This window comes from Oncorhynchus clarkii, chromosome 16 (genome assembly GCF_045791955.1).
Source record: "Oncorhynchus clarkii lewisi isolate Uvic-CL-2024 chromosome 16, UVic_Ocla_1.0, whole genome shotgun sequence".
NCBI classification, from domain to species: domain Eukaryota; kingdom Metazoa; phylum Chordata; class Actinopteri; order Salmoniformes; family Salmonidae; genus Oncorhynchus; species Oncorhynchus clarkii.
In genome coordinates this window covers 37343588-37358742 of record NC_092162.1, presented here as the reverse complement: position 1 = coordinate 37358742, position 15155 = coordinate 37343588, and the positions used below count along the sequence as shown (strand labels likewise).

Genomic DNA, 15155 nt, shown 5'->3' with positions numbered 1-15155 from the left:
AATTTTTATGGAATGGTCTGCCTATCCATGTGAGAGACGAAGACTCGGTCTCGACCTTTAAAACTCATCTCTTCAGTAGGTCCTATGATTGAGTGTTTAAAAAAAAAAAGTATTTCACCTTTATTTAACCAGGTAGGCTAGTTGAGAACAAGTTCTCATTTGCAACTGCGACCTGGCCAAGATAAAGCAAAGCAGTGTGACACAGACAACAACACAGTTACATATGGAGTAAACAAACAAGCCAATAACACAATAAACAAGTCAATGACACAGTAGAAAAAAGAAAATCTATATGCAGTGTGTGCAAAAGGCATGAGGAGGTAGGCAATAAATAGGCCATAGGAGCAAATAATTACAATTTAGAAGATTAACACTGGAGTGATAAATGAGCAGATGATGATATGCAAGTAGCGATACTGGTGTGCAAAAGAGCAGAAAAGTAAATAAAACAAAAACAGTATGGGGATGAGGTAGGTAGATTGGTTGGGCTATTTACAGATGGACTATGTACAGCTGCAGCGATCGGTTAGCTGCTCAGAAAGTTGATGTTTAAAGTTGGTGTGGGAAATAAAAAGTCTCCAACTTCAGTGATTTTTGCAATTCGTTCCAGTCACTGGCAGCAGAGAACTGGAAGGAAAGGCGGCCAAATAAGGTGTTGGCTTTGGGGATGATCAGTGAGATATACCTGCTGGAACGTATGCTACGGGTGGGTGTTGTTATCGTGACCAGTGAACTGAGATAAGGCGGAGCTTTACCTAGCATAGACTTATAGATAACCCGGAGCCAGTGGGTCTGGCGACGAATATGTAGCGAGGGCCTGCCGACTAGAGCATACAGGTCGCAGTGGTGGGTGGTATAAGGTGATTTGGTAACAAAACGGGTGGCACTGTGATAGAATGCATCCAGTTTGCTGAGTAGAGTGTTGGGAGCTATTTTGTAGATGACATCGCCGAAGTCGAGGATCGGTAGGATAGTCAGTTTTACAAGGGTAAGTTTGGCGGCGTGAGTGAAGGAGGCTTTGTTGCGAAATAGAAAGCCAATTCTAGATTTGATTTTGGATTGGAGATGTTTAATATGAGTCTGGAAGGAAAGTTTACAGTCTAGACAGACACCTAGGTATTTATAGTTGTCCACATATTCTAGGTTGGAACTGTCCAGGGTGGTGATGCTAGCCGGGCGGGCGGGTGCAGGCAGCGAACAGTTGAAAAGCATGCATTTGGTTTTACTAGCGTTTAAGAGCAGCTGGAGGCCACGGAAGGAGTGTTGTATGGCATTGAAGCTCGTTTGGAGGTTAGTTAGCACAGTGTCCAAGGAAGGGCCAGAAGTATACAGAATGGTGTCGTCTGCATAGAGGTGGGTCAGGGAATTGCCCGCAGCAAGAGCGACATCATTGATATATACAGAGAAAAGAGTCGGCCCGATAATTGAACCCTGTGGTACCCCCATAGAGAGTGCCAGAGGTCCGGACAACATGCCCTCCGATTTGACACACTGAACTCTGTCTGCAAAGTAGTTGGTGAATCAGGCGAGGCAGTCATTAGAAAAACCAAGGCTATTGAGTCTGCCGATAAGAATACAGTGATTGACAGAGTTGAAAGCCTTGGCCAGATCGATGAAGACGGCTGCACAGTACTATCTTTTATTGATGGCGGTTATGATATCGTTTAGTACCTTGAACGTGGCTGAGGTGCACCCGTGACCGGCTCGGAAGCCGGATTGCACAGCGGAGAAGGTACGGTGGGATTCTAAATGGTCAGTGATCTGTTTATTAACTTGGCTTTCGAAGACTTTAGATAGGCAGGGCAGGATGGATATAGGTCTGTAACAGTTTGGGTCTAGGGTGTCACCCCCTTTGAAGAGGGGGATGACTGCGGCAGCTTTCCAATCTTTAGGGATCTCGGACGATACGAAAGAGAGGTTAAACAGGCTGGTAATAGGGGTTGCAACAATGGCAGAGGATCATTTTAGAAAGAGAGGGTCCAGATTGTCTAGCCCAGCTGATTTGTACGGGTCCAGGTTTTGCAGCTCTTTCAGAACATCTTCTGTCTGGATTTGGGTGAAGGAGAAGCTGGGGAGGCTTGGGCGAGTAGCTGCGGGGGAGGCGGAGCTGTTGGCTGGGGTTGGAGTAGCCAGGAGGAAGACATGGCCAGCCGTTGAGAAATTATTATGGATTTATCAGTGGTGACCGTGTTACCTAGCCTCAGTGCAGTGGGCAGCTGGGAGGAGGAGCTCTTGTTCTCCATGGACTTTACAGTGTCCCAAAACTTTTTGGAGTTAGAGCTACAGGATGCGAATTTCTCCTTGAAAAAGCTAGCTTCGTATATTGGTTCCTGACTTCCCTGAACAGTTGCATATCGTGGGGACTATTCGATGCTATTGCAGTCCGCCACAGGATGTTTTTGTGCTGGTCGAGGGCAGTCAGATCTGTAGTGAACCAAGGGCTATATCTGTTCTTGGTTCTGCATTTTTTGAACGGGGCATGCTTATCTAAGATGGTGAGGAAATTACTTTTAAAGAATGACCAGGCATCCTCGACTGACGGGATGAGGTCAATATTCTTCCAGGATACCCGGGCCAGGTCGATTAGAAAGGCCTGCTCGCAGAAGTGTTTTAGGGAGAGTTTGACAGTGATGAGGGGTGGTCACTTGACCGCGGGCCTATTGCGGACACAGGCAATGAGGCAGTGATCGCTGAGATCCTGATTGAAAACAGCGGAGGTGTATTTGGAGGGCAAGTTGATCAGGATAATGTCTGAGGGTGCCCATGTTTACGGATTTAGGGTTGTACCTGGTGGGTTCCTTGATGATTTGTGTGAGATTGAGGGCATCTAGTTTAGATTGTAGGACTGCCGGGGTGTTACGCATATCCCAGTTTAGGTCACCTAACAGAACGAACTCTGAAGCTAGATGGGGGACGATCAATTTACAAATGGTGTCCAGGGCACAGCTGGGAGCAGGCGGCAACAGTGAGAGACTTATTTCTGGAGAGGTTCATTTTTAAAGTTAGAAGTTCAAACTGTTTGTATAGACCTGGAAAGTATGACAGAACTTTGCTGGCTATCTCTGCAGTAGATTGCAACTCCTCCTCCTTTGGCAGTTTTATCTTGACGGAAAATGTTGTAGCTGGGTATGGAAATCTCAGAATTGTTGGTGGCCTTCCTAAGCCAGGATTCAGACACGGCGGAGTGTGCTAAAGCAGTAAGTAAAACAAACGTATGGAGGAGGCTTCTGATGTTGACATGCATGAAACCAAGGTTTTTTCGATCACAGAAGTCAACAAATGAGGGTGCCTGGGGACATGCAGGGCCTGGGTTTACCTCCACATTACCTGAGCAACAGAGGAGGAGTAGGATGAGGGTACAGCTAAAGAATATCAAAACTGGTCGCCTAGAGTGTTGGGGACAAAGAATAAAAGTAGCAGATTTCTGGGCGTGGTAGAATAGATTCAGGGCATAATGTGCAGATGGGTATGGTGGGGTGCGGGTACAGCGAAGGTAAGCCCAGGCACTGAGTGATGATAAGAGAGGTTGTATCTCTGGATAAGCTCGTTATAATGGGTGAGGTCACCGCATGTGTGGGAGACAAAGCAGGTATCAGAGGTATAATGAGCGGAACTTGGGGCTCCATTGTACACTAAAACAATGACAACTAACCTAAACAACAGTATACAAGGCATATTGACATATGAGAGAGATATACAGCGAGGCATAAAGTAACCATAGGTGTTGATTTGGAGAGCTAACTGAGACAACAACGGGTGAGACAACAACAGCTAATCAGCTAAAACAACAACAGGTAAACTGGCGATGAATGGGCAGAGAGGGTCGGTTAACTACACACAGAGCCTGAGTTCGCGGCTGGGGCCAACAGATTAAAAAAATATATATATTTTAAATAAACAGAATGGAGTAGCGTGATTAATGGACAGTCCAGCGGGCATCAGGTATGTAGCCAAGTGATAATAGGGTCCAGGGGGCAGCAATAGATGGAACCGGGAGTAGTAGCTACTACGCTAGCACACGGGCGACACGGCGTTTAAAGTTAGTAGCCCGGGGCTAGTAGACACGTCTGCTCCGATGTCCGACGGAGGCCGGTTGAAGGCACAGCGGATAGAGTATTCGTCGGCAGACCTGTCTTGGTGGTGCGGCGGGGCGCCGTGTCGACTAAGGATCCAAGCCAGATGGCGAAAGAGGTATTGTAGTTGAAGTAATTTAGTTTTCTGTCCGGGAGATGCACCTGGCTCACGGCTAACTGGTGCTAGCTTCGGGGCAGGGGCGTTAGCCACTATAGCCACTCGGTAGCAGCGGTGATCCGGTGCCAAGATCCAGAGCTTGCGGCAAGGATCCGGTGGAGTAGTGTGTTATAGCCGTGTTTGGGTGGAGTCCGGGTGAACAACTGAGTAGGCTGGGAAGTGGGCCTCAGGGATAGCTTCGGTACTGGGTAACTCGGTGGGTGCTAGCTAGTTGTGAAGATCACGAGAATGGTCCAGGGATTATGGCAGGAATCCGGCGTTGTAGTGGAGAGACAGTCCGTTACTGGTAGGCTGGCGAGTATTATCCAAGCTAAAAAAAGGGCTGGTACCTGTGCAGAAGGTAAAGGCCGCTAGCAGTGGCTAACAATGACTAAATAGCTTGTAGCTAATTAGCTGGCTAGCTTCTGATGGCTAAATGGTTCTTGCTATAAGGTCTAGAAATTAAAAATAATAGCGGTTCCGTATCACATTGGGTGAGGCAGGTTACCGGAAGGTATAATTGAACTAAAATGAAGAAGAGATTGAAAATAAAATTTAAATATATACAAAAAATATGAAAAAATACAAAAGTACACGAGAGGACGAACAAAACACGTCTGTACTGCTACGCCATCTTGGATGTAGTGTGAAGGTGAACGGAAAGGCACTGGAGCAACGAACCTCCCTTGCTGTCTCTGCCTGGCCGGTTCCCCTCTCTCCACTGGGATTCTCTGCCTCAAACCCTATTTCGGGGGCTGAGTCACTGGCACTCTTCCATGCTGTCCCTAGGAGGGGTGAGTCACTTGAGTGGGTTGAGTCACTGACGTGATCTTCCTGTCCGGGTTGGCGCCCCCCCCCCCCCCCCCCCCCCCCCCCCCCCCCCTTGGGTTCGTGTCGTGGGGGAGATCTTCGTGGGGTATACTCTGCCTTGTCTCAGGATAGTAAGTTGGTGGTTGAAGATATCCCTCTTGTGGTTTGGAGGCTGTGCTTTGGCAAAGTGGGTGGAGTTATATCCTGCCTGTTTGGCCCTGTCCGGGGGTATCGTCGGACTGGGCCATAGTGTCTCCCGACCCCTCCTGTCTCAGCCTCCAGTATTTATACTGCAACATTTGTGTAGGGGGGCTAGGGTCAGTCTGTTATATATTTTTATCTCTAATTCTCTCTTTTTCTCTCTCTCGCTCTCTTTCTCTCGGAGGACCTGAGCCCTAGGACCATGCCTCAGGACAACCTGGCCTGATGACTCCTTGCTATCCCCAGTCCACCTGGTCGTGCTGCTGCTCCAGTTCCAACTGTTCTGCCTGCGGCTCTGGAACCCTGACCTGTTCACCGGACGTGCTACCTGTTCCAGACCTGCTGTTTTAAACTCTCTAGAGACAGCAGGTGCGGTAGAGATATTCTGAATGATCGGCTATGAAAAGCCAACTGACATTTACTCCTGAGGTGCTGACCTGTTGCAACCTCTACAACCACTGTGATTATTATTATCTGACCGTGCTGGTCATATTTGAGCATCTTGGCCATGTACTGTTATAATCTCCACCCGTCACAGCCAGAAGAGGACTAGCCACCCAACATAGCCTGGTTCCTCTCTATGTTTCTTCCTAGGTTCCAGCCTTTTCTAGGGAGTTTTTCCTAACCACCGTGCTTCTACACCTGCATTGCTTGCTGTTTGGGGTTTTAGGCTGGATTTCTGTACAGCACTTTGTGACATCAGCTGATGTAAGAAGGGCTTTATAAATACATTTGATTGATTGATAGCAAAAGGTCTGATTACTTATGTAAATAAGGTATGTTTTTTATACATTTGCTAAAATTTCTAAAAACCTTTTTTTGTTCATTATGGGGTGTTGTGTGTAGATTGATGAGAGAAAAAACAATTTAATTAATTTTAGAATAAGGCTGTAACATAACGTAAACTGTGGAAAACGTCAAGGGGTCTGAATACTTTCAGAAGGCACTGTATCTTTGATGTAAGGTGTTGAGAAAAAGCAAGGGCAAGAAGGGATGTGTGTGTGTGCGTGTGATAGAGAAGGGGATACGGACGAGGTGTGTTTCTCACTTACTTTCTGAGCCTGGTAAAAGGGGTCCAAATCCTCCAGTGGTGTCGCCACCATTCCACTAGGGATGTCGCCATAGATGAAGGGCAGATTCCGCCCAGCCTCCAGGTCGCTGTTGGGCTTGGGTTTGTTGTCATCGTCGTCGTCACGGTGACTGCTGTCCTGCTTGGGCGGCGGTTTGTTCTTCTCCTCGTTGATCCGGAGCTCGATGTTAGCCAATGATTCCGCGGTAAAATACTTGAAGCTGTCAGGTCCTGGTGGTGCCATAAGGGGTGCAGCCATGTTTTCATCCTGCAGCTACTTGGTCGTCAAGTATTGTACCATCCACTGTAACCAGCTCTGGGGGGCCAAAGAGAGAGAGTAGAGAGGAGGAGAAAGAAGAACAATTGAGCCAAGAGAGGAGTTGAGGCCCTTGAGTTTTTGATGTATTTTTCTTGAAAATAAAAGGCATAAAATGTTAAATGGTTTGAATAATTTTGTGTATTTTTTGTAAATGTAATACATTAATTATCATAACAGCAAGATGTATCTGTATGAACTGGAAGTATTATCATTATTATTACTGAGTGTAACTCTTTTTGTGCATGCACTATGTGCCCTGGTGAAAAGTAGTGCACTATATAGGGGATAGAGTGCCATTTTGGGTGCAGATACTCTCTCCCTGTTTGTCTACAGTAAGGAAGAGCCTCAGAGCATGAGAAGGTATTTCTAGTTCTGTCACAGCAGAGCCATCACAGAAATGGACCAGTACAGTCTAGTCTTGACAGAAGAAGAAAAGAACGGAATGTGTGTCCCAAATGTGTCCCTATTACCTATATAGTGCACTACTTTTGACCAGAATTCTATGGGCCTTAGTCCAAAGTATCCAATATGTAGGGAATAGGGTACCATTTGGTACGGGCCCCCAGACACTAACACTGAATGAGAGATAAGGGTTTTAACGTGAGATCATCAAACTAAAAATACCAACGAAAACATCAAATAATGATGCTGCTATTTTCGAAACACACTACAGATGTAGAAAGAAGGAACAAATATGAGTCAATGGCTTTCATCTATGATAGATATGACAAGTAGTCTTGATCATTGGCTTGCATCTCAAATGGCACCCTAGTCACTATATAGTTTACATAGCCCAATGGACCCTGGTCAAAAGTTGTCCACTATACAGGAAGCAGGGTGCCATTTGTGAGGAAGCCATTAAGTGCTGTAGGTGACACCCTGTGTTTTATTAAAATATATATTTATTAAAAGATAAGTATTTTGGGGAAAGAAACTACTCAATAGCGTTTTACTCAGATTGATATATTATTTGTGCTCATTATCAATTGAAGATACTAATTGCATCATTTTTAAAAGGTGTGGTTGATTCAGGAGTGTTGAAATCAGAGATGTGTCAACTTACTGAAAGGATTATGAATATTCAAAGGATATTATTACGATGATGAAAGGATTTGCTGGGTAGCGTCTTGGAGGAGGAGCTTCATCCTGACTACCAACCCAGTATAAAACACTAATATTGTCTACATATGGCAAGCATAGAATTAGAATACTTGCCATTTCATTTTATGACATTTTTAAGTTTCTCACTGTCACAATCCATGCTAACCATGCTTGGCCCAATGTAGAAAACGCAATAATATTATGGTAATGGTATAGTAGTATAGTAGTAGTATAGAAATGTGTCATGTCATGAATCTCTGTGCCAATAAAGGAAATAAGAGACCCATCTGGCAACAGACCCAGCAGACCACAACAGACTAATGGGATGTGTAACTGTAAGGAAATACCTTCCACTGACCTGTATTTCCTGCTGATTCAGAGAATACACAGACACACTATAGTACAACAGAATCTGTTTTACAACAGCAGCACAATGCATAGCCTATCATTCATAGGCTTCCCCTCGTAAAAGAGGTTTCTTACCTTTTGGGTCTTTCCCGGTTTGATTAAAGGTAAAAAATGTTTTACAATGTTTTGCCTCATAAGTGCATTCATAGGGTCATGTTTCCTAGTTTGACAATATAGACACTTACTTGACAGAGCTAAAGATGCTACATGAGATGGCTACATGAGATGCTACATGAGATGGCTACATGAGATGCTGCATGAGATTCTACATGAGATGCTACATGAGATGGCTACATGAGATGCTACATGATCATGGGATGACATCATGCTTTTAGGGCTATACTGTATTCGTAGTTTTGCCTGCAGCCAAAATGTCACCCTATTCCCTTTACATAGTGCCCTACTTTTGACTAGTGTCCATAGGGCTCTTTTCAAAAGTAGTCCAGTGCCTATAAGAATCTGGTCAAAAGTAGTCCAGTGTTATAGGAATCTGGTCAAAAGTAATCCAGTGTTATAGGAATCTGGTCAAAAGTAATCCAGTGTTATAGGAATCTGGTCAAAAGTAGTTCAGTGCCTTTAGGAATCTGGTCAAAAGTAGTCCAGTGCTTACAGGAATCTGGTCAAAAGTAGTCCATTGTTATAGGAATCTGGTCAAAAGTAGTTCAGTGCCTTTAGGAATCTGGTCAAAAGTAGTTCAGTGCCTTTAGGAATCTGGTCAAAAGTAGTCCAGTGCTTACAGGAATCTGGTCAAAAGTAGTCCATTGTTATAGGAATCTGGTCAAAAGTAGTCCAGCGCTTAATGGAATCTGGTCAAAAGTAGTCAAGTGCTTATAGGAATCTGGTCAAAAGTAGTCCAGCGCTTAATGGAATCTGGTCAAAAGTAGTCCAGTGCCTATAGAAATCTGGTCAAAAGTAGTCCAGCGCTTAATGGAATCTGGTCAAAAGTAGTCCAGTGCCTATAGGAATCTGGTCAAAAGTAGTCCAGTGCTTATAGGAATCTGGTCAAAAGTAGTGCAGAGAATAGGGTACCATTTGGGACATGTGACTCTTAAGAGAAAAGGATGAAGATACTAAGACAGCGGTCAGGGGGATGAATGAGACAGCAGAAGCAGTCCCTCCCTTGCCTGAGAGCACACATTGAGAGCCTACACACACACACACACGCACGCGCACACACACAGAGAGAGAGAGAGCCTAATCAGAGCAAAACTCTGACACACTGTCACTACACAGTTTAATCCCACTAATAAAAGACCGGAACTTCCACTTACATTGGCACTGTCTTACAGTAGCTTGCTTACGGGTTCCCAAAACAGTATAACTACCTTTGCTTTGAATTTCCTTAAGAAAGTATCAAAACAGCCCCAATTCAGTTGCAATTCAGTAGATCCATTTCCCACATCATACCTCACATAATAGGATACTGTACCGTACATGACATTAGTACAGAATCATGTCGGGGCATCACATCTGTCAAAAGACCATTTCAAAGCGTCTCTAGGAGGGTACTTCTGTCCATATAGCAAAATCATGCTGTCCAGATTACAGGTATGTTAAACACATATCAGAACAAATCGCACATTTTACAAATGGTACAGTGTACAGTCTATAGCCTACACATTCTGTATAGGTTTATATCTAACCTCTGAATCAGATCTCTCATCAGACCCAGAAGGTCGAAGGAGGATGAGGCCCAGGCCTACATCCAAAATGGGCCTATCATTTATCATTTAGAAACCTGTCAATATCAAAACTTCCTGCTAACATATTGCAATGAATAACGTTGTATAAATCTCACGATTTCAAATGAAAGATTCGATTCAACAAACGACAAAAATGTCAGGGTTTGTTCTCATGCTGAATGCTCGTCCACTGTAGAGATTGTATAATTGTGTTGTTCGCATTCACACAATATAACTAACTACAGGGATTGACAACATAACTAACCTTACAGCTCATGAAACACTTAGAAAATGCTAAAATCTCATATTGCAGCCGAAATTCGGAGATAAGAGAAGGAAAGCTGCATTCCAATCCCTCATCTCACGCTTCTCACGGGCGCTGTCCATTTCAGCACCACAAGATCGAGCAAGGAAAGGGACTAGCGGCTGAAATATCAGGTTACAAAATAGCCGTTTTAATGCGATATCAACTTCGTCACTCTTTTTATGTTATTGCTTTACACTCAAAAGGGATATAGATGACAGGACAAACAAGACAACAAGATTTTGGGATGCATACAGGCCATGAGCCTATAGACATAGGCTACAGGGTAATGGTTTACTAACAAGGATATGGGCTGCAGGTGTGGTATAATCCGATAATGAAATATGTCACGTTGATAAAACAAACACTTAACTCATCAAGCAAGATCAAAAAGCACATGATGGTTGTTTAGGCTACAGCGTTTACTTACCGACTTAAATGTTACACACTGGCTGGTGTAAAATAAGGCTATGCATCAGCATAATGTGATAGCAACCATCCCTCATTCTATTCTTACTTGGACCCAATGGGACATACGAAATGAACCGTTTTTCAGTCATTTTGTTTCATCCAGTAGCGGTGCACCAGCATGTTTTATGTAACCATTTCAGACAGAGAGCACCATGCAGCTTTTCCCGTTAACGACCGTGTCTCACAGGTAAACCGGTGGCCAAATATCCTTAGGCTACCTAAAAAGCCCTTACATAATGACCACCCCTTTCATTTTCCAAACATAACCTAGGCTACACATTCGGCGTCATGGTATGATGGCAATCTATATTCTGTAAAGAAGCAGGCAGGTCTCTGTGGGTTGTTGCACCACCTGCCATTATTCCTGGTAGTCGATGGCCCTATCAATTTCAGTTTATACTATTGTTTACTATATTATAAGCTCAATGACACCAATCTCCCTGGCAAAGACATGCACACTAGGCCACTGTATCGTTGTTATCTAATCTCATTTTCACAGGCGCAATAGGCGAGCTATTGCTTTAATGGTGTGTTTGTTCTGATGTATAAACATGAATATCGATCATTCTATCGTTGCCAATCGAATTACAAAGTCGGTTTGTAGGCTTTACATAATAAGGCATGATAGGCATCGTGCAGATATATTGCGATGCACACGTTTAGCAGCAGCCTACCCAAAAGTGCGGCCCATCAGAGCCTAGGAAACACTGCGAAATGCTGCAGTGGGTGGTTTCTATGTTATGCTCAGGTTTTTCCACGGAGCAAAAGTCCCATCTCGAACACATAGTCCTACCTTGTCGCCATCAACATCATAGACTCAAGAAAAAAATATTGTTCTCCATCATTTTCTCCAATAATTCAGTGTTTCTAGGATATTCTGAGCGTTTAACACGCTGCCTAGTCCTAAAATAGGCTCCTTGAAGGAAGGAGATACAGTATGTAGGCTACCACACCCGTAAAGCCATGTCGACCACCAGGTCGATACCAGGGTATGTGTATGCAACGAAATTACAACGGTAATAAGATTCTTGCTTTGATTATATATTTTTTTAGATGAAAGGTGGATGAAAAAGAGGTGTGAAGGATAGCGGCACCGTTTGAAAGGCTCTGGTACCAACACCCCCCCCCCCCCTCCCCCCCTACATGTTAGAATAGGCTAGAATAGATGGATGATTTTTTTTAATGCATGGTGGAGGAGAGAATTAGGCTATCACATTAGGCTAGGCTACTGGTTCTAATCGCCATACATTGGCCCATATTTGCTGCGTGGCATAACTATCACGAAAATAAATACAAATTTAAGCACGAAATCATTCATTTTCGTTTGATAATCATACATTTAAAAAATGTAATCGTTTAGTTTTTTAAGCAGTCAAAATCGGGGACATCATCACCTCATAATTTTTCCTATTTATCTGAACAATATTATGTTTAGCTCTGTGAAGGAAATTAGCAATATATCGATTAAGCTTAAATATAACGGGAATCTGGTTTAGGCTCTGGCAGGCAGCCTATTCAAGCAACAAAAAAAATGCTGGTCAGAGAGCGGCTCTGCGACATTTTTATAAGGCTATTGACAGACTATAACCAACCGATTCGTCAAAACATGCAACCGTTTTAGAAAAAGCTAAGAATTCACCTACTTTATAAGCGTTACAAGGAACCCAGAAAGGCGTTGTTGGACTGCAGATGTCGAAAAGATTCGGGAGAAACTGCGGTTGTCGCCATATTGTTGCTGCTATCTTCCCTCTCAGTACTTGCAGCTACCCTGGCTGCATAATTGATGACTCTCAGCAGAAATGTAAGGGAGTGTCGCCAAGTGCCTTTCACTGAAGAAATCAGTGACCACCACCACCATTCATCTTCGCTTAAAAATAGGCCTATGATAAACAGGTGAATTGTTATCTAACATTTGCTCAAATACCTCCACGAGATGTGAAATCGTAAAAAAAAAGACTAGCCTATAAGACGTTCAACATAGGCACGGCAACTGAATGAGCCAAGCCATATCAGCTGAACATGGTGTGGACCACTTTTTACAGTCTTGTAAGATTTCTGATGGATGATACGCGGCTTACATGGTACATGGTGGGCAAAGTAATGAGTTGTTGGTATAGACCTACAGGAATATTTTACTAAAATGATTACATGAGAAACTTGAAATTGGGCCTAAAATTAGATTGTAGGCTATGGTAGGATAAACCTATAACATTGTTCAAGGGTATCAACATTATCCCCATTTTTTTACAAGCCTAGTAGGTTATTGACTCAAGTGACCTCTGCCTGCAGTACTAATTGAAGAGTGACCAAACATGGTATTACGTCACAATGTCGACACTTTGAAACAATCAATGAAGGAATCAATGAATGAACCCCCGATTGGATCCACCTGTCTGTTTAGTCCATCTAGCCTACATTTCCTCACTCAAATAACGGACTTTAGGGCATTTGGAATCTTTCTATGTGCCCTGTATATAAGTGTATTGTTGTCTGAAGTTTCAGCACCGGGAAGTAAGTCGTAGACTTGTTCGCAACGAGTAGGCTAGGGTTTGCACTTGGAGCCGGCGCTAAATGATGCTTGAACGTGGCCTGAATGGGTCTCAAAGTTGCCAATACATTCCGAGGCGATGACGCGAACGCTGATTCTATTTAACTGACACATGGGAGATCTTCCCCATTTCTAATATAAATCAAAACTTGAACTGAAACATAAATGTACATTCTAAACGTCCAATATTCGGTGTTGTTAATGATCGCATGCTGACAGCGGGCGTTGGCAGACGCTCCAGGAGGGTCACGTGTTGTTGGAGGGCGTGATGCACCTGTGGTGCTTGGCCTTGGCAGGCCAGCGTGCAGGTGAAGTCGTGGCACCTCTGTGGCGGGACTATCCTCAACAACCTCTGGGTGCTCACTGCTTCACAGTCGTTCCGTGAGTCATTTACAGGCCTGCAAGAATAGGCAGCCTATATTTAGTATATATTTTTATTAGATAAATCCTAGCCTGAATGCCAGTCTGATTGCGCTATCATGCCAACTCCTTGTCACTCATTGTCACGCCATGTGTTTGGCTGGACAACGACAGCAATGTAGTTGGCAAGAGCACACATATATATTGGTATAGGCTAGAGGAATTACTGTAAAGCAGATAAATGCAAAAAAGTCATAAAGGTATAATTACTTGAGATAGGTAATTGACAGTGCCACTGATACATGCAGGCTTGTCTACACCTTTCAGATTACTATTTTGTTAATTGTTTAGGCCAAATAAGACAATCCTATAACACTTTGAAATGACATTAGTGACCGACACACACATGCTGCCATTTTTCCTAGTCATTGCTCAATGTAAAAAAATCTGCTATCACTTTTCTGTTAAATACAGTCATTTTTGTTGTTCACCCCAACTCTCTTTTCTGCTCTTTTCTGCTCTTTTCACCCCATAGGATGTCCAGTCTACGCATGTTGGCAAAACTCAATGTGCTAACAGCGCTATGTTACAGAGGTCCGAACTCGTGAGTTTGACCACCCCAGCTTCTCCAGTGACCTACCTCTTCTCCGTCTCTGCTCTCCACTGGAGTACACTGACTTTGTCCAGCCTGTCTGTACAGTGGAAGACGAGATGGAGGAATTCAATTTAAACCTCAACCTGTGTTTTGTCAGTAGCTGGGGCAGCACTTATTTCAAAGGATTGTGTGGGATCTATTAGGAAATTACAATGCAGTGCAATATTATCTTTATTAATCAAACTGTTACATCGGAAGCTGGTCTCCTGCACTGCTCTCAACCCCCCCGTATAACACAAAGACACCCATTTGAGAGAACCACAGGATCAGCCACAGTTCAGTGCCCCTGGGTGGAGAGCAGTTTAGGGGTTAAGAGCCTTAGCCTGGGTACCAAACTGTTTATGCCATCATGACAAGGAGTTGACATGATAGCACAAACAGATCTGGGACCAGACTATAAGAGCCTTGCTCAAGGGCACAACAGTGCTGAATGTTGAATTTAGCAGTAGATGAATACAGTATGTGTGTCTGGTCTCTCTTTAGAAAAGCCGATGGGCATACTGCAGGAAGTTGAGGAGAAGCTGATTGAGAGAAATACTTGTAATCGGATAGACTGGTACAACAGTTACATCAGGAATTGTATGATCTGTGCTGGCTCTGAGACTGGGGGGGGTTGACACATGTCAGGTGAGATGGCCATCATGTGACTGTGTCCAAAATGGCACCCTATTCCCTTTATAGTGCACTCCTTTTGACCAGAGCAAATGGGAAATAGGGTGCGATTTGGGACATAACCCCTTTTGAACTTTTTTAAAATAATTGCTCCCTGTGCTTACCCCATGCATTATACCTGTCTCATAACTAAGGCGTTATATGTCTGCTTATGGGGCATTATAAAAAGGGGTTAATTTATTCATTTTTTTCCCTTCATGAATTCATTATGAGAATAAAGTTGTGTTCTCCATTACAGTGCCTTCGGAAAGTAGTCAGACCACTTGACTTTGTCCACATTTTGTTACATTACCGCCTTATTCTAAAAGTGATTAAATAAAAAAAT

General features: G+C 43.7%; 1 protein-coding gene and 1 pseudogene across 1 annotated transcript in view; one reads left to right on the top strand and one right to left on the bottom strand.

Moving 5' to 3' along the window:
• Positions 1 to 12345, bottom strand: part of LOC139368382 (sodium channel protein type 8 subunit alpha-like) — an 84944-nt gene extending 72599 nt beyond the window's left edge. Inside the window, exons 1-2 of the mRNA XM_071107178.1 lie at positions 12239 to 12345; positions 6294 to 6626 (exon numbers count right to left, since the gene is read on the bottom strand). Of these exons, the coding sequence (XP_070963279.1) occupies positions 6294 to 6569 (276 nt within the window). The 5' untranslated portion in view covers positions 6570 to 6626; positions 12239 to 12345. The remainder of the gene's footprint in view (positions 1 to 6293; positions 6627 to 12238) is intronic.
• A 963-nt stretch (positions 12346 to 13308) lies between these two features.
• On the top strand, positions 13309 to 14775 carry LOC139367306 (serine protease hepsin-like; annotated as a pseudogene).
• Positions 14776 to 15155: the final 380 nt, after the last annotated feature.